At 39.4% G+C, this 24,966-nt stretch overlaps 7 protein-coding genes across 11 annotated transcripts; 5 read left to right on the forward strand and 2 right to left on the reverse strand.

The window, feature by feature from the left end:
- Positions 1-5: 5 nt before the first annotated feature.
- Positions 6-783, forward strand: LOC149739404 (glutathione S-transferase kappa 1-like). The gene has a single exon (XM_089875838.1). It carries the CDS (start codon positions 15-17, stop codon positions 690-692), a length of 678 nt encoding a protein of 225 aa, XP_089731964.1. The 5' UTR covers positions 6-14; the 3' UTR covers positions 693-783.
- LOC149739405 (arsenite methyltransferase-like) lies at positions 656-3,522 on the forward strand. The gene is made up of 9 exons (XM_089875829.1): positions 656-844; positions 897-1,023; positions 1,658-1,799; positions 1,945-2,081; positions 2,224-2,375; positions 2,458-2,589; positions 2,648-2,766; positions 3,132-3,266; positions 3,377-3,522. The coding sequence occupies exons 1-9, from the start codon at positions 793-795 to the stop codon at positions 3,449-3,451; spliced, it is 1,071 nt and encodes a 356-aa protein (XP_089731955.1). The 5' UTR covers positions 656-792; the 3' UTR covers positions 3,452-3,522.
- On the reverse strand, positions 3,471-7,113 carry LOC149739406 (N(6)-adenosine-methyltransferase catalytic subunit METTL3-like). Of its 3 annotated transcripts, none has more exons than XM_089875804.1 (14): positions 6,949-7,113; positions 6,853-6,897; positions 6,688-6,782; positions 6,538-6,640; positions 6,381-6,486; positions 4,726-5,057; positions 4,492-4,673; positions 4,331-4,444; positions 4,213-4,286; positions 4,119-4,157; positions 3,958-4,066; positions 3,842-3,907; positions 3,675-3,787; positions 3,471-3,625 (listed from the first exon to the last, which is right to left on the reverse strand). In XM_089875804.1, exons 1-14 carry the CDS (start codon positions 7,043-7,045, stop codon positions 3,520-3,522), a joined length of 1,581 nt encoding a protein of 526 aa, XP_089731930.1. In that variant the 5' UTR covers positions 7,046-7,113; the 3' UTR covers positions 3,471-3,519. The 3 variants fall into 3 exon arrangements, with proteins under 3 accessions (XP_089731930.1, XP_089731932.1, XP_089731931.1); XM_089875806.1 differs by having other exon boundaries at positions 6,688-6,787; positions 6,949-7,103; XM_089875805.1 differs by lacking the exon at positions 4,331-4,444.
- On the reverse strand, positions 7,077-9,100 carry LOC149739407 (ribosomal protein S6 kinase beta-2-like). The gene has a single exon (XM_089875810.1). The coding sequence runs from the start codon at positions 9,008-9,010 to the stop codon at positions 7,478-7,480; it is 1,533 nt and encodes a 510-aa protein (XP_089731936.1). The 5' UTR covers positions 9,011-9,100; the 3' UTR covers positions 7,077-7,477.
- A 428-nt stretch (positions 9,101-9,528) lies between these two features.
- Positions 9,529-16,394, forward strand: LOC149739408 (DNA topoisomerase I, mitochondrial-like). 3 transcript variants are annotated; one of them, XM_089875798.1, is made up of 20 exons: positions 9,529-9,680; positions 9,810-9,913; positions 9,972-10,102; positions 10,199-10,238; positions 10,419-10,462; positions 10,513-10,591; positions 10,649-10,693; positions 10,810-10,969; positions 11,098-11,219; positions 11,806-11,928; positions 11,990-12,177; positions 12,230-12,374; positions 13,152-13,295; positions 13,354-13,539; positions 13,630-13,698; positions 14,592-14,706; positions 15,185-15,315; positions 15,368-15,541; positions 15,592-15,662; positions 15,988-16,394. In XM_089875798.1, exons 2-20 carry the CDS (start codon positions 9,848-9,850, stop codon positions 16,088-16,090), a joined length of 2,136 nt encoding a protein of 711 aa, XP_089731924.1. In that variant the 5' UTR covers positions 9,529-9,680; positions 9,810-9,847; the 3' UTR covers positions 16,091-16,394. The 3 variants fall into 3 exon arrangements, with proteins under 3 accessions (XP_089731924.1, XP_089731925.1, XP_089731926.1); XM_089875799.1 differs by having other exon boundaries at positions 10,652-10,693; XM_089875800.1 differs by lacking the exon at positions 10,649-10,693.
- A 147-nt stretch (positions 16,395-16,541) lies between these two features.
- On the forward strand, positions 16,542-22,318 carry LOC149739409 (tektin-3-like). The gene is made up of 9 exons (XM_089875811.1): positions 16,542-17,383; positions 17,436-17,736; positions 20,001-20,084; positions 20,239-20,309; positions 20,534-20,677; positions 20,725-20,844; positions 20,897-20,999; positions 21,073-21,227; positions 21,617-22,318. Exons 1-9 carry the CDS (start codon positions 17,106-17,108, stop codon positions 21,831-21,833), a joined length of 1,473 nt encoding a protein of 490 aa, XP_089731937.1. The 5' UTR covers positions 16,542-17,105; the 3' UTR covers positions 21,834-22,318.
- A 145-nt stretch (positions 22,319-22,463) lies between these two features.
- LOC149739410 (uncharacterized) lies at positions 22,464-24,672 on the forward strand. The gene is made up of 4 exons (XM_089875832.1): positions 22,464-22,784; positions 23,008-23,248; positions 23,440-23,977; positions 24,573-24,672. Exons 2-4 carry the CDS (start codon positions 23,023-23,025, stop codon positions 24,586-24,588), a joined length of 780 nt encoding a protein of 259 aa, XP_089731958.1. The 5' UTR covers positions 22,464-22,784; positions 23,008-23,022; the 3' UTR covers positions 24,589-24,672.
- The last annotated feature ends 294 nt before the right edge of the window (positions 24,673-24,966 follow it).

Below are 24,966 nucleotides of genomic sequence, written 5' to 3' on the forward strand. Positions count from 1 at the left end.
TAGATTGGGGTAAGATGGCACAACCTATGAGGAAAATCCTGGTTGAGTTTTTTTACGACACAGTTTCACCGTACAGCTACATCGCGTTTCAAGTCATCAATCGTTGCAATAAATCGTGGACGAACATGGACCTAAAGTTGAAACCTGCGTTTCTACCCGCTGTGATGCAACAAACGAACAACGCACCACCAGCCATGGTGCCCGCTAGGGGACGATACATGTCACATGACCTGCTACGCATGGCTGACTTTTATAAAGTCCCATTTAAAATGCCGCGCAACATCTCTGATGTAATGATGAACAAAGGAACAATATCGGCGCAGAGGTTGTTGACGGTGGTGGCCACGGAGGCCCCACAATATTTGGAGGGGTTGTCACGTGAGATATTTATGAGGGTGTGGGTTCGTGACGAAGATGTGACGATGGTGGAAAGCCTCAAGGATGCGTGTCGAGCGGTTGGGATGGGGCATGAGGTTGATCAGCTAGTGGGGAAGATGGCACACACCGATGTGAAAGACGAACTACGACGGGTGACGCAAGAAGCGATCGATTACGGATCGTTTGGGATGCCGACATTCGTGGCTCATCTTACTAATGAACCAACTATGCTGTTTGGGTCTGATCGATTGTTTCTTCTCGCTCATTATCTCAAACAATCATGGCCGTGTGATGTCACAGAAGCAAAACTATGATAATATTGTTCTATGGTTTAAAATTACGTAAAATCAAATTAATTTATTTTTCTTTAAATTTTCAAAAATTAAATTTCAGAGATTGATTAAATATTTAGAAATGTCTTGTTGCCCAGCACCCAGCTTAACCGACGAGGTGAAAGAATATTACGGTAAATAAGATTTGGTAAATAAACCTCAAGTTTATATGTTTTTGATGAGCAGGTAAAACATTGCAGTCAACAAATGACTTGCAAACCTCTATGTGCACGACCCCACCACAAGCGGTCGCCAAACACGTTCGAGAAGCGTTGAAACTCGTGCATAATGATGTCACAAGTAAATATTATGGGTACGTTAGTTACGTGGCAATAAGAAATAACCCCACCCCCCAATAAATAACCCCACCACCCAATAAATAACCCCACCCCCAATAAATAACCACCCACCCCCCAATAAATAACCCCACCACCCAATAAATAACCCCACTCCCATTAAATAACCCCACCCCCAATAAATAACCCCACCCCCCAATAAATAACCCCACCACCCAATAAATAACCCCACCCCCAATAAATAACCACCCACCCCCCAATAAATAACCCCACCTCTAATAAATAACCCCACCCAATAAATAACCCCACCCCTCAATAAATAACCCCACCCCCAATAAATAACCACCCACCACCCAATAAATAACCCCACCTCCAATAAATAACCCCACCCCCAATAAATAACCCCCCCCATTAAATAACCCCACCACCCAATAAATAACCCCACTCCCAATAAATAACCCCACCCCCATTAAATAACCCCACCACCCAATAAATAACCCCACTCCCAATAAATAACACCCACCCCTCAATAAATACCCCACCACCAAATAAATAACCTCACCCCTCAATAAATAACCCCACTCCCAATAAATACCCCAACACCCAATAAAAAACCCCAACACCCAATAAATAACCCCCACCATTCACCAGTTGCGGGATTGTCGTTCCTGAATCCTTGGAAAGAATGAAGATTCTTGACCTCGGCAGCGGAAGTGGTCGTGATTGTTATGCACTCGCTAAACTGGTTGGGGAAGATGGTTTTGTTACCGGTGTTGATATGACGGATGAACAAGTGAGTGCCATCTAAATACTGTGTATCACCTTAATTAAGCACCGCTTAATCGGGTTTTTGTATATTGTTAGGTTTAGCGCCCTTTTATTTGACAATTTTACTCAAAGCGAGTTTTATTTCATTTCTTTTTTTTATCTCTATGCAGCTTGCTGTAGCGAACAAGTACATCGATTATCATCAACAAAGCTTCGGATATTCAAAGCCGAACACCAAGTTTGTGAAAGGTTTCATTGAGAAGTTAGGGGAGGCCGGGATTGAAGACACTTCGATGGATATAGTTATGTGAGTGGTGTACCACGAGTCTAACTTTGTAGATGATTGTTTTTATCAAAAACCCAATAGTGATCACCAGGTTGAGGCAATTGCTGTTTGGTGTGGTGCTTGTAGCAGCCTCAAACCCATAACCTCTCAATCACTTGTCCAGATCAAACTGCGTGATCAACTTGGTTAAAGACAAGGAAGCAGTGTTAAAGGAAGCTTATCGTGTGTTAAAGTACGGTGGGGAGCTCTACTTCAGTGATGTTTATGCTGATTGTGTTTTGTCTGAGGAAATAAGGAACCACAAAGTTTTGTGGGGTAAGTTGGGTTAGGTGAGGGGGTAAGTTGGGTCAGGTGAGGGGGTAAGTTGGGTTGTGGATGTTTTATATCAACCTTGCAGGTGAATGCGTGAGTGGTGCGTTGTATTGGAAGGAATTGTATGAGATTGCGGAGTCCGTTGGATTTGAAACACCTCGTGTGGTTTCTGCGAATGTGGTTGAAGTCACCAAGCCGGAGTTGAAGAAGGTGACAGGTGGGTTGTCGCTGTTATAAATATTTGACATAGAAATAACATTGTTTATATTCTGCAGGTGACGCAAGGTTTGCATCTGTGTTGTATCGGTTGTTTAAACTAAAACCGATGGAAAAGCAGGAATCTACGCAAGTTGTATACAATGGTGGCATCACTGGTTACGAGGAAAACTTTAAAGTAAGAAATAATTGATGCTGAATGTCACTTTCGTAATATATATTTGGATTTATTATTAATAATAAAGTTAATTTGAACATTTGACTCTGCAATGTTTTTATGAGAAATTATTCCTTGGATTTCAACAATTCCACTATGTTGACCACACCCCTTGATATATATTGACCACACCCCTTGATATATATTGACCACACCCCTTGATATATATTGACCACACCCCTTGATATATATTGACCACACCCCTTGATATATATTGACCACACCCCTTGATATATATTGACCACACCCCTTGATATATATTGACCACACCCCTTGATATATATTGACCCCTTGATACATATTGACCACACTTTTACCCCTATTAGCTCGATCGCGAATACTTCTTCACCCGCGACACCCCAACCAATGTTGACCCCGTGACCTCACAAATATTAAAACAATCCCGATTCAACGAAGAATTCTCGATGAAGAAAGCCCCTTGTTGTGTCACTACTAACATGGTATGATGTCATACACATTATTATGATGTCATACACATTATTATGATGGCATACACATTATTATGATGTCATACACATTATTATGATGTCATATATTGTTTATCATCCAGGTTACACAGATTGATCCGTTCTTGATTCTCAACGAAACAACTTCGAGGTCATGTGGCGCCACCAAGTGTTGTTAGATACCATAGACATCATATATTTAATTTATCGCTGCTTTAATAACTGCTTTTAACAAACACGCGCAATATTATTCACATTTTGTAACTTTCCCATCAGGATATTTCTTCTTAAATTTGTCTATGACATCATACTCGGCTAGATGCACTCCGTCGAGCTGGTTGCCAAGGGTTACCCTAGAACAATGATGTCATAATCAACCAACTTTATTATTACAAAACTTACCAATTAGGTTGCAAATTATGAACTCTTCCGAATAGCTCCAACTTTCTTGTTCCTGGGGATAGTCTCTCAATCAATCCATAAATTTCATCTGGTTTGTGGCTTGTGTCGCGAACCTATTAATGGTGCGTTGATTATAAACATTGAATAAATATAATAAACCAACCAACCTCTGCTACCAATACATCACAATCTAATCTTCGATTTATCCCGATCGGGTTTCCTTTAATTCCCACCTATTATGATTCATCATGATGTCATATTGGTATTATTACATCATAGTTACCAAACAATGTTCCTTCCCATGATTGATCCAGTGTCCCGTTCTCCCCGTTCGTATCAAACGTTGAAGTTGGTTCGTCTTGACCCAAATCAACTCGTCGCATCTTTTGTACCTAAAACAAATTCATCAAACACTTCAACCATCGATAACAACAACAACTCTACCCCCAACAATCAAACAATTCTCGTCCCAACTCCATGGCCCTGTGGAATATATATAAGATATCTATGGCATGTATAAGATATCTATGATACGAACCTCCCGGTAACCCACAAAAACATTAACCCATCATCTGATAAATCTTGGATCCTTAAAGCTCTCATCTCCGTATCCTGCAAACATTGTTATTCCACGAAAATTCCAACAAACATCAAACCTGCATGGTTCCGTAGGGTAACTCCATGTGTATATCCCATGGGGGGTCGGCCATTATGACAGAAAACTTTCCCAACACAGAAACATCAAGGTATCTTATATCACAATTAATCCACTACAAACACGATGGTTAGTTGATATCCACCCGACCGACGTTCTTACCTGGGGTGGCAACATTTTCCGCGAAAGATAATCCTCATTAAACTTTGGAAGTGAAACTTCTTTCTTTAACTTTCGCCTTGGGTCGAGGTCGGTTCCGCGGTAATCTATCTCATAGTGGACGTACTTGCACGTATCCATGTGGAAGCAAGTGTTAAGGAACGAACAATCGCCCAACGTTTCATCTATTTCAAACATATTTCAAAAACAATAACTTTTGTTATAATCCAAAAATACCTGTGTGAGATTTAAGTATTTTCCTGAAATGTAGTTTCTGACAATCGATATACGACTTATTGTGTTTTGAGCATTCTTCTCTCGTTGCGTGCGGACAAAACTCTCGAACCTGTGACCCCCCCATAGACCGAAACTTCTCTGTCAAAGTTATTTCTTTTGTTGAAGCCGTGCTTAATAATTGTTGTATCTCGTCCGTGACACGCGTCGTGGTTTCCTCTTTAGTGGACTTGGTTGCCAACAATTCCTCAATATCTTCGCAAGTTCGTGATTTGTCTTTTTTTGATGACTTTCGTCGGACATTTGTTTTGCTTTTTGTGTCCGATGTTTTGGTTCTAAGATTGAAAATTTAGTTTTTGATGACCAATCCCCCCCACTTATTTGTTGCCGACCAAACCCCCCCCACTTATTTGTTGCCGACCAAATCCCCCCACTTATTTGTTGCCGACCAACCCCCCCCCACTTATTTGTTGCCGACCAACCCCCCCACTTATTTGTTGCCGACCAACCCCCCCACTTATTTGTTGCTGACCAAACCCCCCCCTTTTTTGTTGCCGACCAACCCCCCCCCACTTATTTGTTGCCGACCAAACCCCCCACCTATTTGTTGCCGACCAAATCCTCCCCCACTTATTTGTTGCCGACCAAACCCCCCCACTTATTTGTTGCCGACCAAACCCCCCCCACTTATTTGTTGCCGACCAAACCCCCCCCCTTTTTTGTTGCCGACCAAACCCCCCCCCACTTATTTGTTGCCGACCAAACCCCCCCACCTATTTGTTGCCGACCAAATCCCCCCACCTATTTGTTGCCGACCAAATCCCCCCCCACTTATTTGTTGCCGACCAAATCCCCCCCCACTTATTTGTTGCCGACCAAACCCCCCCACCTATTTGTTGCCGACCAAATCCCCCCACCTATTTGTTGCCGACCAAACCCCCCACTTATTTGTTGCCGACCAAATCCCCCCCACTTATTTGTTGCCGACCAAACCCCCCCACTTATTTGTTGCCGACCAAACCCCCCCCACTTATTTGTTGCCGACCAAACCCCCCCCCACTTATTTGTTGCCGACCAAACCCCCCCCCACTTATTTGTTGCCGACCAAACCCCCCCCACTTATTTGTTGCCGACCAAACCCCCCCACCTATTTGTTGCCGACCAACCCCCCCCCCACTTATTTGTTGCCGACCAAATCCCCCCCCACTTATTTGTTGCCGATCAAACCCCCCCCCACTTATTTGTTGCCGACCAAATCCCCCCCACTTATTTGTTGCCGATCAAACCCCCCCCCACTTATTTGTTGCCGACCAACTCCCCCCTACTTATTTGTTGCCGACCAAACCCCCCCCACTTATTTGTTGCCGACCAAACCCCCCCCACTTATTTGTTGCCGACCAAACCCTCCCCCCACTTATTTGTTGCCGACCAAACCCCCCCACTTATTTGTTGCCGACCAAACCCTCCCCCCACTTATTTGTTGACTACCAACCCCCCCCACTTATTTGTTGCCGACCAAACCCTCCCCTCAACTTATTTGTTGCCGACCAAACCCTCCCCCCACTTATTTGTTGCCGGTCAAACCCCCCCCCACTTATTTGTTGCCGACCAAACCCCCCACCACTTATTTGTTGCCGATCAAACCCCCCCCCACTCACACTCCACTAGAATCCCTTTTTGTTGGTTTGTTTTTTTCCTCTTTTTCAATTTCTGCTTTTGTGTTCCACAGAGAAATAATTTCCACGTTAGAACCCCCCCCTTCATCTGCAAACAAACTTTATACAAAAAGTTTTAACAAATGTTAAGTTAATTTACAATTGTTTTGATCTTGCCCTAATTCACGAACTGTGATGATTTCTTCAGCAGCAAGCTTCAACAAAACGACTTCAATCTTTTTCAATGAGACATCACGGTTTTCCTGAACAAACAATTAAACGCAATATTCTTGATGTTTATCGTCCTCACCTGTTGAAATTCTTTCATCACCATCTCGGACTTCATCGGAAATTGATGAGGTTTTTGTAAAAATTCTTTTAAACGCTCCTCAGTGCCTCGTGTGTCTAAACTTTTAAATTGTTTTATAAAAAATCTTTTTTTGTTTCATCATAAACCCCCATTATGACATCATACCTTGCTCTTGTTCTACCTCTAGTTCGTCACATGACGTTGGTTCAACTGTTTAAGTTTAAATTAATTGAGGAAACATGACACCCACTACCCACCCACCTCCTTGCCGCTTCTTTCTTCGCTTCTGGAGAATCTCCCTCAAGTTTTCTTGTTTACGTTTGTGTTCTTGAATTATTTTCCATGTCTCCGATGACATTTTTATCAAAACTTTGACTAAAATCAACAACTTATGAGCAGTTCGACAAATGTTTTATTTTAAATTCTGAAATTTAATTCAATTTTCATAAGTTGTCGCAAAAGAAACACAAATCACCCACTGACAATCGCTACGGTAGCGAACCTTACAATAATGTGTTTTACAAGTTATTGAGATGAGATATACTTTAGTACTGGCACGCCCCTTTTACACGGATCACGATTTCCAAAACAGCTGATTTTAAAAACATGATACGAGAAAGTTTATTTTTGCAAACTTTTCTAAAACTAGATTTATAACGTGGGTGACAATTGCCTATGATAAAATAAAAATTAAAATTCGACTGAAAAACAAAAATAAATAGAACAGGAATAGACATAAGTTTAAAAACTTGATATTTCTTAAAATTAACCAGAATGATAATTTTATATTTTAATGAAATTTTAAATGTAGCCGTTTCTTTATCTTTGTAGCTTTGCTTTCATCCGGTCCAATATTTGCACGAACAGGAATCGGGGGGGACTTCTCATTTATTCCGACCGATTTTTTTGCACTAACTTTCCCGAAATTGTTTGTTTCATCAACACTTGGTGAGGTCACAATCGTTGAAAAAGAATCAAAATTTGTTTTCCCTTGAGCCGTTGTTACAACCACGGGAGTGCAATCCATCTGGTTCGCAGCAACGTCCGAAACCAAACCCTCCGACTGCCATGGGTTGTCAACTTTCATTGGGCTCATAACGTTCTTGCGCGGCGACCGAACTCGTGGCATTTCAAAATGTTCGCTGATGCTCTCCAACACAGATGGAGCAACGTAAGTGAAACCCTGAAACACTTGGTTGGCGCTCTCCGACAGCGGGCAGTTATCAGGACTGTCAACCGGAGATTGCTTCGTAAACTTTGTGTCAAACAAACTGACATCATCTTCCCCATGCAACGGGGGTTTGAACGGGGGATCCACTTTTTTGCTCAACAAATCCTCCCAGTTAATATGTTTGAAGAAAGGATGGGCACGAACTGCAAGGTCATCGTTGATACACGCCCCCAACCTTGAGGGGGCGTGGCGTTTCAACAACTTCTTTAAAATATCCTTTGCATCTACAGTAAGGTAAGGTGGGAGAGTAAGCTTGCCGCGTAAAACTTTATCGATTGTTTTTTTCCGATTCTCTGCAGTGAATGGTGGGGCTCCATTCAGCATGTCAAACATGAGAGCACCCAAACTCCACCAATCCACAGCTTTGTTGTGACCAGACCTTGTAAGAACTTCCGGTGCCATGTATTCAATTGTGCCACAGAATGTATGCGTCATTGCACCCTCATGGATTGATTCTTTGCATAAACCGAAATCTGTAAGTTTAATGTGACCTGTCATATCAAGAAGAATATTCTCAGGTTTTAGATCCCTGTAAATAATTCCTTTGCTGTGCAAGTGTCCCAACGCCATGGTGATTTCAGCGAGATAGAAACAAGCCATATCTTCCATAAAAATTCCCTCTCTCTCTAAATGCATGAATAGTTCCCCCCCACTTAAATATTCCAGGATTAAATATAATTTCCCGCCTGTTTGGAAAGCATATTTCAAATCCACAATGAACGGGTGTTTCACATCTTCTAAGATATTTCGTTCAGCTTTTGTGTGCGCCGTGTCTTTTTGGTTACGAACAATCGATGCTTTCTTTAAAACTTTCATTGCGAAGATCCGGCCAAGATCCGGGCTCGTCGTTTTTCGAACTTGAAATACTTTACCGTAGCCACCTTTCCCCAACACTTTAAGTAGTTGAAAACATTGTGGGCCAACTTTCTCCGATCCTTTATTAACCAAACCCTCACTTAAGTCAATCTTTTCAATGTCGTCCTCAATCATAAACTCATCGTGAACATTTGCTTCACTAAATTCATAATTTTCGTCCAACTCGTTGTCAGAAATAACTTCTGTATCTAAATCCAGGTCAAATACACCAGCCATGTTTAATACAACGTGTTCAAACACCTCAGTAATTAATATACGGGTAACTTTTCATTTATCCTTTCAAAATAAAACAAATATACTTATATGTTATAAAATTGAAACAAGTATAAATATTGCATTTTTCTATTTGGTTGGAATTCTAATTACTTCACCCTAACCGCCAAATCGAAAATTAATTTACTAAATTTTATCCCGATTCTGGAAGCGCGCTTCGCTAGGAAACCACCGCGTTTATCGCGTTGCGCAACCTTACTATTGCGTCACAAGCCAGTAGGCACACCCCCAATTTTTAAAATAATTTATTCAAGTAAAAAAAAACATAAATCTATAATTATCTTATTAAAGGTTGCTTGATTTTATAATTTGAAATAAAAAATAATGTAATAAACACACAAAGAAATATTCCAACAAATATGTTAAATGTCAAACTTAAAACAAACGAATTTCTTATCATTCAAGCTTTTTCAAATTAATTTAATGTTTTCGGGGTCTTTTCGATAAAACTGTAAAAGAATCTTTTGGCTTTTCAAATGGCGTCGTGGTCGAAAAAGAAAGAAGTTGCCGCGCATGCGCAGTAGCGAATCTACGGACTTGTTCTTTGTGCGAGTCTGCCATTACGTTGTTGCTTGCGTCAAAGTATTAGTTGCATAAAACTATCTTTAGCCAGGTAAAGTACGTTTATAAACCTGCGAATTGTTTATTTAATTTGTTTGTTTAAATATTTTGTGCAATAATTATATTGCTAGAACGCACGTGTTACAGTTTTTGTTAACATTATTCATGTTTGCTGTTTTAGCGTCTGGTTGGTATAATTTGGTTGTAATTATAATAAAAATGGAAGTGACTTCGTCACAAAATGGTTTCAACAGCGAATCTCCACAAAATCACAAAAGCAACAAGGTATTATATAATGATTCTTATATTTTGCAACTTTTTATGGCATATATTTTGTTTTTAGACCAGAGAACATAAAAAAAAGAAAAAGTATGTCTTGGGTTCGGATGGTAAACCGAAGCTTGGACCAGACGGTCGACCGATAAGAATCAAATCGGAACATAAACTTAAGAAACAAATCAATCATACTGGAGAGTGAGTTATGCAAAATGTATTAAAAAGTGTTATTTATGTTTGATTATAGCTAAATTACATTAAGATCTTTTAAAAACTTTCACTTTTCTATTTCAGCGCAATTCAAATCAAAAAAGAAAAACCAGAAATAGTTTCTGTGAGTTTTGATAAATATTTTGATCTTTTATTCACATACAGTGATTTTTGTGACATCACAAACTAAGAATACAAAGTAATAAAGTTAAATGTTTTTATTATTTTAAAATAAAAATGTTACGAATTGTTTTCTGTACTGTTTAAAATATTTTTTTCTTTAAATGTAACTTTTTTATTGAAGCCAAAAGCCGAAAAAAGAAGATCGGATTGTGAGGCGGTTGAAAAGTAAGTTTTGTAAAAATAGTTAAACACTTTGTGACAATTCAATTATTCAGACTCAAAAAGAAAATAAAGAAAGAGAAACACGCTGAAAAAAGAAAACACGATTCTGACCAAGAAATTCGACAGAAAAAGGTAAAATCAAGATTGAAATATTTCATTGCAACAAACTTGTAAAATAAACTGTTTCAGAAGAAAATTGTGAAACAAGAAATTGAAAGCCCAACAAAAGTGAAGGTGATTATGGGGTTTGTGTAACATATGGAGTAATATAGACTGTTATAGTTGTATTAACTGTTAGGTTTAATAAGTGGGAAGTCCAAACAAATATTTTAAAGTTTGTTTCATTGTAGAAAGAGAAGAAAGAAGAAGGAGATGATAAATGGAAATGGTGGGAAGAGAAAGGGAATGAAAAAGATAGCGGAATTAAATGGAAGTTTCTTGAACATAAGGGGCCTGTGTTTGCTCCTCCGTATGAACCATTGCCGTCATCTGTATTGTTTAAGTACGACGGTAGGTGCAACAAGCAGTGTAGTGAGTTAGTGTATTGAGCCACAACTTTAATTGGTGTATTTTCACCAGTATTACTATGAGATGCTCACCAATGTTACTGCTATAATAATAATGTTTAATCTTTGAAGGTAAACCAATGAAGTTAAGTTTAGAGGCCGAGGAAGTGATGACGTTTTACGCTAAAATGCTAGATCACGAATATACAACTAAAGAGGATTTCAATAAAAATTTCTTTGGAGATTGGCGCAAGGTACGTTGGGGTGGGGTACGGGGTGGTCGGTGAGGTAAGGGGTGGTCGGTGGGGTACGGGGTGGTCGGTTGGGTGCGGGGTGGTCGGTGGGGTACGGGGTGGTCGGTGGGGTACGGGGTGGTCGGTGGGGTAAGGGGTGGTCGGTGAGGTAAGGGGTGGTCGGTGGGGTACGGGGTGGTCGGTGGGGTACGGGGTGGTGTGTGGGGTACGGGGTGGTCGGTGGGGTTCGGGGTGGTCGGTGGGGTACGGGGTAATCGGTGGGCTACGGGTGGTCGGTGGGCTACGGGGTGGTCGGTGGGGTAAGGGGTGGTCGGTGGGGTAAGGGTGGTCGGTGGGTACGGGGTGGTCGGTGGGGTAAGGGGTGGTCGGTGGGGTAAGGGGTGGTCGGTGGGATACGGGGTGGTTGGTGGGGTACGGGGTGATCGGTCGGGTGCGGGGTGGTCGGTGGGCAAAACAACCTAAAGATATTTGGCCACAATCTTATGGAACATCTGTAATATAACGATGCTTGAATGGTTGTGTATATACATTAAACACCCAACACATCCTAATAAATGAAACATCATACATATAATGAAACTTGCAGGTGATGAATAAACAGGAACGTTCAACAATCACAGACCTCGGGAAATGTAATTTTCGAGATGTTTGTTCGTATTTTCAACAAAAGTCAGAAGAGAGAAAAGCGAGGTCTAAGGAGGAGAAACAAGTATGTGACATCATAATTGTTGTGACATCATAATTGTTGTGACATCATCATGACATCGCAGGAGGAAAAAAAGAAGAACGAAGCTTTGATCGAAGAGTTTGGGTTTTGCGATTGGGACGGACATCGTGAGAAGATCGGAAACTTTCGGTTGGAACCCCCAGGGTTATTTAGGGGGCGGGGGAATCACCCAAAGATGGGTAAACTGAAGAAACGGATTATTCCCGAGAATATTACAATAAACTGCAGCAAGTAATGTATAGCGGTTTGTCTCTAACGCAAGAGGTTGATTGTTGTTGTTTAGAAACTCCAAGATACCAAAGCCACCCGCTGGTCATAAGTGGAAGGAAGTTCGTCATGACAACGCTGTGACGTGGTTAGTGTCGTGGACCGAGAATGTTCAGAACCAGAATAAATACATCATGTTAAACCCCAGCTCCAGGGTCAAGGTATGGTTTAATATGGAGGTTAATATTATTGTGGTAAAGTGGTTAGTGCGTAGGGTCCTGAAGATATTTGTCATTGCCACCATTGTGGGCATATTAAGTTTACACCAAACGATCGCGAGGTGATGCTTAATGCGCGTTATAATGCAATGAATCCATGTGTGAATCCATACCATACGTAGTAAACATGCTGCTTGGCTGAGGAAAACATCGTAAATATACAGCAGTGCTACTTGTGGAACGTATTTAGGTTGTTTATTACAGCGCCTGTTGCACTGTTTAATAGGCAAATAACATTTATTTAACACGTAACTATGAGAAAGGCAGTGTCAATTTTGTGTTGCGTAAATTACCAAGCGATCCAATATTTTGGCCTGGAGCCTTCAGTAATGTAGGTGGTATGAGAACGCTACATGAACCAAAAAATGGTACACGAGATATTAAAGTTTGGGGAACACTGCTGTAATACATCTTAATTTGGGATCGGGCTTGAGGTGTTTGAAACAGAACACCTGTGTTATAACTACTGTCGTTGCCCTGCCATGCGAGGATAAATAAGTTACATACCTGGTAACTTGTAAGCAGACACGAGGTGTATGAAACAGAACACCCATGTTATAACGACTGTCGTTGCCCCCACCATGCGAAGATAAATAAGTTACATATGTGGTAACTTGTAAGCAGACACGAGGTGTATGAAACAGAACACCCATGTTATAACGACCGCTGTTGCCCCCACCATGCGAGAATAAATAAGTTACAAACAGCGACCGCTTACAGGGAGAAAAAGATTGGCAGAAATACGAAGTAGCACGTAATTTGAAATCCAAAGTTGATCGTATACGTGAGGATTATATGAGAGATTTGAAAAGCGACGAGATGATGGTTCGGCAACGTGCTGTCGCGTTGTATTTTATTGATAAAGTAAGTTAATGTTGGTGACGTTCATACATCATTTATTAACCCACATAACCTCCACTAGTTGGCGTTGAGAGCAGGCAATGAGAAAGAGGACGGAGAGTCAGCTGACACGGTCGGTTGCTGTTCGCTTAGGTGCGAACATATCAAACTTCATAAACACCTGGATGGGAAAGACTTCATTGTCGAGTTTGATTTCTTGGGAAAAGATTCGATTCGATATTATAATAAAGTGCCTGTGCTTAAACAGGTAAGTGATGTCATAAGCAGGGGTTGTGATGTCATAATTTGAGCTGTGATGTCATAATTTGAGCTGTGATGTCATAATGTATCTTGTCAGGTTTTCAAGAACCTCGTTTTATTCACGGAAAACAAAGAAGGACCCGATGATTTGTTCGATCGCTTGAATGTAAGGAATATACGATATCTATGGTTAATATATGATATCCATGCTCAATATACGATATCTATGGTTAATATATGATATCTATGATTAATATATGATATCCATAGTTATTATATGATATCTGTGGTTAATATATGATATCCATAGTTAGTATATGATATCTATGGTTAATATATGATATCCATAGTTATTATATGATATCTATGATTAATATATGATATCCATAGTTAGTATATGATATCTATGGTTAATATATGATATCCATAGTTAGTATATGATATCTATGGTTAATATATGATATCTATGGTTAATATATGATATCCATGCTCAATATACGATATCTATGGTTAATATATGATATCTATGATTAATATATGATATCCATAGTTATTATATGATATCTATGATTAATATATGATATCCATAGTTAGTATATGATATCTATGGTTAATATATGATATCCATAGTTAATATATGATATCTATGATTAATATATGATATCTATGGTTAATATATGATATCCATAGTTAGTATATGATATCTATGGTTAATATATGATATCTATGCTCAATATATGATATCTATGGTTAATATATGATATCTATGGTTAATATATGATATCTATGGTTAATATATGATATCCATAGTTAATATACGATATCTATGGTTAATATATGATATCTATGCTCAATATATGATATCTATGGTTAATATATGATATATATAGTTAATATATGATATATATAGTTAATATATGGTATCTATGGTTAATATATGATATCTATGCTCAATATATGATATCTATGGTTAATATATGATATCTATGCTCAATATATGATATCTATGGTTAATATATGATATCTATGGTTATAACTTAAGATTTCTATTAACCATAGACATCCACGTTGAACAAATACCTCAATTCGCTCATGGATGGGTTGACGGCCAAAGTTTTCCGAACTTACAACGCTTCAATTACTTTGCAAAACCAACTGCTGGAACTAACTGATCGTAAGTGGAGTGGTGTTTGTGGCGTGGTGCTGGTTGCGTGGTGTTTGTTGCGTGGCGTTTGTGGCCTGGTGTTTGTTGTGTGGCGTTTGTTGTGTGGCGTGATGTTTGTTGTGTGGTGTTTGTGGTGTGGTGTTTGTTGTGTGGTGTTTGTTGTGTGGCCTGGTGTTTGTTGCGTGGCGTGGTGTTTGTTGTGTGGTGTTTGTTGTGTGGCCTGGTGTTTGTTGCGTGGCGTTTGTTGTGTGGCGTGATGTTTGTTGTGTGGTGTTTGTGGTGTGGTGTTTGTTGTGTGGTGTTTGTTGTGTGGCCTGGTGTTTGTGGTGTGGTGTTTGTTGTATGGCCTGGTGTTTGTGGTGTGGCGTTTGTTGTGTGGCGTGGTGTTTGTTGTGTGGCCTGGTGTTTGTTGTGTGGCAGGATGTTTGTTGTGTGGCGTTCTTTTTAATTTTATGTCGATGTGTTTAATGCTTACCCCCCGCTGCAGCTGATGACGAAAACGTTGCATCGAAAATCTTGTCGTACAATCGTGCCAACCGTGCTGTGGCAGTTTTGTGCAACCATCAGCGTGCGGCACCAAAGAACTTTAGCGAACAAATGGGAAGAATGAATGAAAAGGTTTTGGTTTGAATAAACGTAAACCTCAGGTTTAACTTTGTTTGTTGTTTAGATTGAAAAGAAACAGCGGGACATTCAAGATGCAAAGCAAGAAACAAAAAGCGCAAAATCTGATTATAAACATAATAAAAGTGAAGCAAAGAGAAAAGCTTACGAAGGAAAAAAGAAAAAAGTTGAAAGATTGCAGGAACAACTAATTAAACTGGAAGTTCAAGCTACGGATAAAGTAAGTATTGTCTGTAATTATGATGTCATATAACTATTATGATATCACAGGAGGAAAACAAAGAGATTGCTTTAGGAACTTCAAAACTAAATTATCTTGACCCAAGGATTACTGTTGCATGGTAAGTTTGACGTAACAATGCATATTATGATGTAACAATGAATGAATGAATGAATGAATGAATGAAATTTATTTCGTCTCTTCGGTCACGATAACGAAGAACAAGAGAGTTGATAAAAAGCGAAAAGACGGGTAGTAACGGTAAAACAACAGTTGTTAAAACACGCTTGTTGATAAAAAAGAAAGAAATAATGTTCTGGATAAAAGGCGTGACCGTTACACCCTACAGACGATACAATTTCAAAATTAAATAAATAACATTTAATTAAACATATTAAAGTTCTAATTGGAATGAATGTTATGACATAACAATACATATTATTCAGGTGCAAAAAGTACAGCGTACCGATTGAGAAATGCTACAACAAAACTCAACGCGATAAATTTGCGTGGGCGATCGCTATGGTTGACGACACATATGTGTTTTAGTGTGACGTCAAAATAAAGTTTATTTGCAGCATTTTACGTCACAATGCATTTTAATATTGCAACAATGGTTTTGTTGTTTTAAAGGAATTTACTTTAAATTAATTACGTATGATGTCATAATGAACAAAACAATATTATGACATCACAAAGTTGTTGCTTTTGGAATATTTTATTAACTGTTTTAACCTTGTGATGCAATAATGGGGTATTGTCACAATCATTTTACGATTGTTATGAACAGTGACGTAACAATAGGCAATTATCCGTGGCCCTGTATATAAATACAATTGTGATCTTATAGTAATGCTTGTTACGTCATAAGATTGTATGTGACGTCATTAATTGATGAAGGTTGCATTGTCTGTGACGTCACATAAGAGACGCGCTATGCGACGTGAGGATATTTAACTTTCACTTCAAGAGAAAGAAAGAAACCAAAATATCTTTTTTTGTCACGCGCGTCGTTAGCAACGGAACCTCGAATTACTTGGAGCTGGTGGCAACTGGTTTATCACGAAATAAGCGAGCTATTGTGACGTTGTATCATCAGTTTGTGATCGAACAGAGGGCATTGTGACGATTGTTATGTCAGCAGAATATTCTTACAATAATTAATTAAGATTATTTTGGAGGAAAATCAGGAATAAATTAGTAGCTGGTTGTTGGAAAAAGTAGAATATCTGTTTAAATATTTGTTTGGGTGAAACAATAAGAAAACAGAATTTTATTTTGTGTTTTTTAAATGATTTTCGTCATGGCAACATTTGGTTCCCAAGTCTGCTGTGGGTCTCAAGTTCACTCTGTTGCTAGGCAACGTTAGTCGCATTAAAAGCAATCCGTTGGCTTGTCACGGCATGTTGGTGTCGGTCAACAAATATTCGAACACTCAATGTGCAGTCTGTGACGTAACAAACGTCTATTGTTTGCAGAGAAGCAGCGCGTGTTAAATAAATAAATCTAAATCATTAAACCCGATATATATTGGTTCCAGGGGTTTTAAGTAAATTACATCAAGATGGAGATAGCCGGTTCAACTCTCACTGCCACCTACACTCGACCGAAATCGGTCGGAAATAATTTCCTTCCATCTATAAGCACCATGACTGCAAGTTACAAAAGCCACGCACCCCCACACGCCCTCTCACATTCTCTAAGTCTTCCATGGCGACCTAGCACTTATTATAAAGTGGCGCAAGTCAACCCGACGCTAGGGAGGATGGCCCGAAGTTTTCCTTCAACTCTGGAGAAGATTCCACCTTTATCGACAAGCAATAGAACCGCTCTGTTCACCAGGTAAGCCACGAACCGTTGGTTGTAGGTTGGTATAATATAATGTGTGTTACAGGTACACGCCAGATGATTGGTTCAAGTCTAATGTAACAAACTACAAGACATCAGAATCGTGGAGGAATAGTGCTGAGCGGTTAAGGGCTGACACGGCGCGTTTGGTGCAAAACAAGGAACAACTGACGTTTCGTAGTCAACAAGAAAGTAGTAAGAACTTGGGTGAGCGTGTGAGCGACATCACATTCTGGAAGTCGGAGATCCAACACGAGATTGAAAACCAAATCGCTGAAACAAACGCTTTGGTTGAAGTTAAGAAACGGTTGGAAAGAGCTTTGTCAGAAACTGAGGGTCCATTGCAGGTAACGTATAACGTGGTAACATGTAACGTGATAAATGTAAGTGGTACCATGCAACGTAATAACGTATAACGTGGTAACGTATAACTTGGTAACATATAACGTGGTAACATGTAACGTGGTAACGTATAACGTGTACCATGCAACGTGGTACCATGCAACGTGGTACCATGTAACGTGGTACCATGCAACGTGATACCATGTAACGTGGTAACGTATAACGTGGTAACGTATAACGTGGTAACGTATAACGTGGTAACGTATAACGTGGTAACGTATAACGTGGTAACGTATAACGTGGTAACGTATAACGTGGTAACGTATAACGTGGTAACGTATAACGTGGTAACGCGAACGTGGTAACGTGTAACGTGGTAACATGTAACGTGGTAACATGTAACGTGGTAACATGTAACGTGGTAACATGTAACGTGAATGAATAAATGAATGTAACTTACTTTATCCTCGCGTGGCCGGAAAACGGCAGTCGTTATCACACAGGTTTAACACCTCGTGCCAGCTTACGAGTTACCATGTATGTTACTTTGTGGGTGATTATTTTTTTTGATTTTTTCATTTTTATTATGTATGGCTGATAATTTGGACAGCCCATTAGTGACCACTGGGTTGGAGCAATTGTCGTTAAGTGTCTTGCCTAAGGACACATGTAACATGTAACGTGGTAACATGTAACGTGGTAACATGTAACGTGGTAACATGTAACGTGGTAACATGTAACGTGGTAACATGTAACGTGGTAACATGTAACGTGGTAACATGTAACGTGGTAACATGTAACGTGGTAACATGTAACGTGGTAACATGTAACGTGGTAACATGTAACGTGGTAACATGTAACGTGGTAACATGTAACGTGGTAACATGTAACGTGGTAACATGTAACGTGGTAACATGTAACGTGGTAACATGTAACGTGGTAACATGTAACGTGGTAACATGTAACGTGGTAACATGTAACGTGGTAACATGTAACGTGGTAACATGTAACGTGGTAACATGTAACGTGGTAACATGTAACGTGGTAACATGTAACGTGGTAACATGTAACGTGGTAACATGTAACGTGGTAACATGTAACGTGGGACCATGTAACGCGGTAACATGTAACGTGGTAACATGTAACGTGGTAACATGTAACGTGGTAACGTGTAACGTGGTAACGTGTAACGTGGTAACGTATAACGTGGTAACGTATAACGTGGTAACGTGTAACGAGGTAACATGTAACGTGGTAACATGTAACGTGGTAACATGTAACGTGGTAACATGTAACGTGGTAACATGTAACGTGGTAACATGTAACGTGGTAACGTATAACGTGGTAACGTGGTAACGTGGTAACGTGGTAACATGTAACGTGGTAACATGTAACGTGGTAACATGTAACGTGGTAACATGTAACGTGGTAACATGTAACGTGGTAACGTGGTAACGTGGTAACGTGGTAACGTGGTAACGTGGTAACGTGGTAACGTGGTAACGTGGTAACGTGGTAACGTGGTAACGTGGTAACGTGGTAACGTGGTAACGTGGTAACGTGGTAACGTGGTAACGTGGTAACGTGGTAACGTGGTAACGTGGTAACGTGGTAACGTGGTAACGTGGTAACGTGGTAACGTGGTAACGTGGTAACGTGGTAACGTGGTAACGTGGTAACGTGGTAACGTGGTAACGTGGTAACGTGGTAACGTGGTAACGTGGTAACGTGGTAACGTGGTAACGTGGTAACGTGGTAACGTGGTAACGTGGTAACGTGGTAACGTGGTAACGTGGTAACGTGGTAACGTGGTAACGTGGTAACGTGGTAACGTGGTAACATGTAACGTGGTAACATGTAACGTGGTAACATGTAACGTGGTAACATGTAACGTGGGACCATGTAACGTGGGACCATGTAACGTGGTAACATGTAACGTGGTAACATGTAACGTGGTAACATGTAACGTGGGACCATGTAACGTGGTACCATGTAACGTGGTAACATGTAACGCGGTAACATGTAACGCGGTAACATGTAACGCGGTAACATGTAACGTGAGAACATGTAACGTGGGACCATGTAACGCGGTAACATGTAACGTGGTAACATGTAACGTGGTAACATGTAACGTGGGACCATGTAACGTGGTACCATGTAACGTGGTAACATGTAACGTGGTAACATGTAACGTGGGACCATGTAACGTGGTAACATGTAACGTGGTACCATGTAACGTGGTAACATACATAAACATCATGTGTTACAGGTCGCTCAAGAATGTTTGTATCATCGCGAACGTAGAAATGGTATTGATCTTGTGCATGATGACGTAGAAAAGAATCTTCTAAGGGTATGATGTCACCGTGACGTAATTAAGATAAAAATATAGATTTGTTGGTCGCATTATCTTAAATATGACAATGGGCATTGTTGGTAAAGAATTAAACCTTCTATTATTCGATTGTGTATTGTGACGTCACAATACATAATAATCGTTTCAACAGGAAGTTGACGTCATTAAATCGTGTCAAGAGCGGATGCGACGTCATATTGATAGATCGGTGCAACAATTATCGTAAGTGTAGTCATCATTCTTATAATATATAATGATAGACCTTGTGTTAAAATTATCCATTGTTAAGAAACAGTGGAGGGCCGCCAGTCGTGTAAAATCGCTCCCATTGTTTCAAAACAATGAACAATGGTATTCTCTTACGCGACTATACGGTCCCTTATTATTACGTGTCCTCTAAAATGTTTGTCCTGTGCATTTAATGATTTATGACGTCACAATGACAGGAACAATCGGGCAGCCCAGCATGAATTGGAACGCGACCACAGCGATAAGTTCTCAGCATTGCGAATTGACAACAGATGTCACGGCTTGAGGAACACATCGGATGGAATCTCTTTCCACCGAGGCGTAGATAGGGTGGATGCTACGTAGGTAAGGTAGGTTGTGTTGTCCCATCTAAACTTTCAACTTTTAGCGTTTCTGTTCCTGAGACTTGGGCAAAGTTCAGCGATGATAATTTGCTGCGATCGCAAAGTGAAAGAGCTTCGTCAGCAAAACTGCGTGATGACATTGAGAATCTGCTTAATATTACAAGGTGGGCGTTTACTATATGTGGTTGTGTGGTTTAAACGTTTACTTTATCCCAGCAACGAGATGTGGACTCAATTCAACAACGTGAACGTGAGTTTCACGAACAGGATTGCTGAATCTTTTGACGCAAAGAATAAACTGCAGATGCATCTTGCAAAGGTATAGCTCATATTCCTGCTAAGTACATTGTGTATGTATTGGTGTGATCTTGTATTTGTGGGGTTTGTTGCAGACGTTGCAAGAGATGTTCTCAACTGAACAAACTATTGGACAAATCAAGAGAGCAATCGCCGATAAGGAATCACCAATGCGTGTCGCGCAGACAAGGCTGGACGAAAGGACACGAAGACCGAATGTTGAATTGTGCCGAGATCCATCCCAATTGAGGTCGGTTGATCATTATATGGTTGGATTGTAACTCAACGGACATGGAATTAACGGCCATTGTACACCTATAAAGCCAAAGAACACCCTCTGTAGCGCAGTAGTTTCTTCCTCGTTAACAAAGGGCACTGTATTTAAAGTTCGACGCTGCTACCATTGTGGTCGTATGTGCCCTTGAGCAAGACACTTAACGGCAATTGCTCTAAGCCAGTTGTCACTAATGGGTTGTACAAATTGTCAGCCATACAAAAAAATAATCACTCAGAAAGTAACATACGTGGAACTCGTAAGCGGGTACGAGGTGTATGAAACAGAACACCCGTGTTATAACAACTGTCGTTTTTCCGCCATGCGAGGATAAACCTTAGGATAATTCTAACGTCCGCCATTAGGTTGGTGGATGAGGTGCAGACGATCGACAATACGATCAACACCCTCAAGTCTCGATTGCGTGAAGCTGAAGACACATTACAAGGCTTGGTTCACACAAAAGCGTCGTTGGAACACGACTTGTCGGTGAAGGCGAACAGTTTGTTCATTGACCAAGAGAAATGCATGGGAATGCGCAAGACCTTTCCTAGCACACCAAGATTGGTTGGTTATTGTTAACTTGGAAGGTTTTGAACGGTTAGGGTTGAATAACATTTTTGTACATATCACTTGTCTGCGTTTGCTGATAATTTGTTTCAATTTATTTTTGCTGATTACAGATTGCTCAAGAGATTAATTGCAAGTAGAAAGTAGATAATTGTGATGTTTTGTTTCTTTTTTATAATTTGAGTTAAAAAATACTTTTCTTGTTTACTGAACAATGTATTGGTTATTGCCTTTTACCGCAGCCATATGTAGAATTGTATATAAACCAACGTGGCCATAATAGAGCATCTTATTGCACTTACACAATTAGATTATAACCTATAGACGTGTTAAAAAATCAAAAACTTTGTTATTTTACCCTTGATTTCCCAACAGCTTACGTAGTCGACTGCCCTTCCGTAGAAAATTCTTTACAAAACGCTTGTATATAGCTTCATCTGTTCAATGCTTGTGTGCTGTGCTATTACTTTAACAATAAAGTGATTCAACAAACTTTGTTTTACGCATTGTTTTGTTATTACATTTATTAGAAACACATTTTCAAGGCAGATTTTTTATTTTATCAGACGGACGCCAATGTATCATTGTGGTTAAATTCAATAATCTTATTTGCTACAAACGGGCGATATAGCTATATATACTTCTGGTTAGAATCTGTATATAAACATGAGCGACATGAAATATCTCAGGTTCATATACGAACCAAAGCATATATACTAAAAGCATTGACACTGGAATATGGCCCTATTGACTACGACATAACGAGATTAATCGTCGTCACGCATGGTTGCTTATACAAAACTCGCGTTACTAGAGACAGATCGCCGCATTCAGTATTTCGGTATACATGCTTTGGTAAAAGTAAATTGTTTAATTCGAACTTCGAAGTACTACGATTGAAGAAATATAAACATATATTTAAAATATAGTCTACAACGTAGATATAGAGTTAAAAAAAACAAGGTAAGCGGTTATAATAAACAATGTTTGTAAGCTGCTGAATGTGATAAATTTCAGGTTTTGACCACGTTGTAAGACGTAATTAAACTGGTATAAGTCGTTTGATCTTAGATATAGCATTGTTATTGTATTTTATTATACATTTAATACTAGCACAACACAAATTAAGTAATCTATACCAGAGTCCATATGGCGGTATAGATATAGACGATATTCTGACTTATAGGTGATAACTAATACGATGTCCAAGATCTGCTGCATCACACATTGTAAAAGGAGAGCCCCGGGATTGGTTCATGTTCCAGCAAAACGATTCTGTGTCGGTAAAGAATATGAATGGGCAGATAAACTTGAACGGATTATTCTTGGGCTGCGAAGCGATCCAGGCATCAAGAATCTTTACCAGCGTGACACTGTTGCCATTTGCAAGAATCATTTTGCTTCACCAACAGATTTTCGAATAGCTCGTAAGTTGTAAACATAACATGCACCACAGTGTTTGTAATGATAACTAGTATCTTTGCTTAGTTTGCTATACATATATACAGGATTGTAAAAGTTGTAAATCCGGACGGTGATCGTTTAATTTTATTGAAAATCTTGTAATGTATATATATGATAGCCAATGCCCAACCCAGTTAGCAATCTTGTATTACAGCTGGAGGATATGAAACATTGGCTGTTGGTGCATTGCCTACCCTAGATTTGACGCCAAAGAGTATCCCATCGACATCAGCAACATCCAGACCAGCTCCCAAAGAACGATCTTACATTCCAAAAATTTATCACAACAGTTATAATGTTTTATTAAAAGCTATGAAACGAGAAGTTGAGAAAAGAGAAGACTGGCTTATAGTTGTCAATGAAGATTACTTCAAGTTGATAAATACACCTATCGATGCAAATACAAACTATACTGTTCCAAAGTTCACGATCTTTGTACGAAGCAATCTACAAACCAAAGTTCAATACTTTGGTTGGGTGGTTCCTGATATAGTTATTTCAGAAGATGAGCTTAAATCTTCGACTCCGTATGACATTCTGTCATATTGTGGCAAAAAGTTTATTTGTGACGGCATTACAGGTGATGCTGCTTCAAAGCATATCGTGCCACATTGTATTGGGGTAGTTGTTCCATCTTGGCCATTTGAAAATGATGCATCAAGTTTTCCTGAAGCTAAAGTAGTTGCGAAAAGGTAAGGTAACATATCATAATATGCATGGTGTTTAAAAGTGCCATATCATTAAATGATACATGATTGAAAGCTAACACACAATTTTTTTTCATAAGAGTGAAAGAGTGCAAAATTTTTGTAAAGACTTGGAATGGTGAGGATACAGATAAAATATGTGAGAGTTGTACCAGAGAAACAAAAAGATTGTTGCAGTTAAAGAAGAGTAAGCAAAGATATCATGACAAAGTTATGGATAAGCCTCTTCAGAAAGTGACATGTAATAGCAAGATTAGTAGAGTAAAGTCCAGTATTACAGATAAACAAAATCGGTAAGAATGGGATTATTAGTTAGTAATTACAGTTAATTAACTTAATAATTATGCAGTTTTATATTGAAATGTTTCCCAAGGATAAAAGAGTTGGAGGATAAAGTGGAGTCTTTATTTCAGAGTGTCGACCAAGTGACACTTGAGCATGATGTTGCGAATGACATTAGCAATATTATGGAGCAAGGTTTGAATGATATTGCAGTCTTATGCATATGTTCTATTATACCCCACCCCCGTGCAATATACACTGCATTGCTATGTTACTCAAGTCTCAATTATTTTTTTAGGAATACGCGACAATGAGGTGGATGACTTTTATCAAACATTCTGGAAAGAACAGATTAAACTGAACGAAGTGTCGAAGCAAGGTAGACGGTTTCACCCGGACATCATAAAGTAAGAGCTATTGAAGTGCTCTTAAACATATAAATTTCAATTGTAATAAATTTATATTTTCAAGAGCAAAAAAAGGTAATATTTTCAAGAACAAAACACCTCTATAATTTTGTTTTAGGTTTTGCATATTGCTTCATTCCAAAGGACCAAAATCATACAAACAACTGCAGCAAAGTGGATTGCTAAAACTTCCTTCGGAAAGAACGTTGCAGCGTTATAGGTAGGTAGCAATGTAGGGCATGTCTATTGTTGTGGTTTATTTAATACTTGAGTAAAATGTTTTTA

The sequence above is a fragment of the Ciona robusta genome, chromosome 3, assembly GCF_009617815.1.
Source record: "Ciona robusta chromosome 3, ASM961781v2".
In the NCBI taxonomy this organism is placed as follows: domain Eukaryota; kingdom Metazoa; phylum Chordata; class Ascidiacea; order Phlebobranchia; family Cionidae; genus Ciona; species Ciona robusta.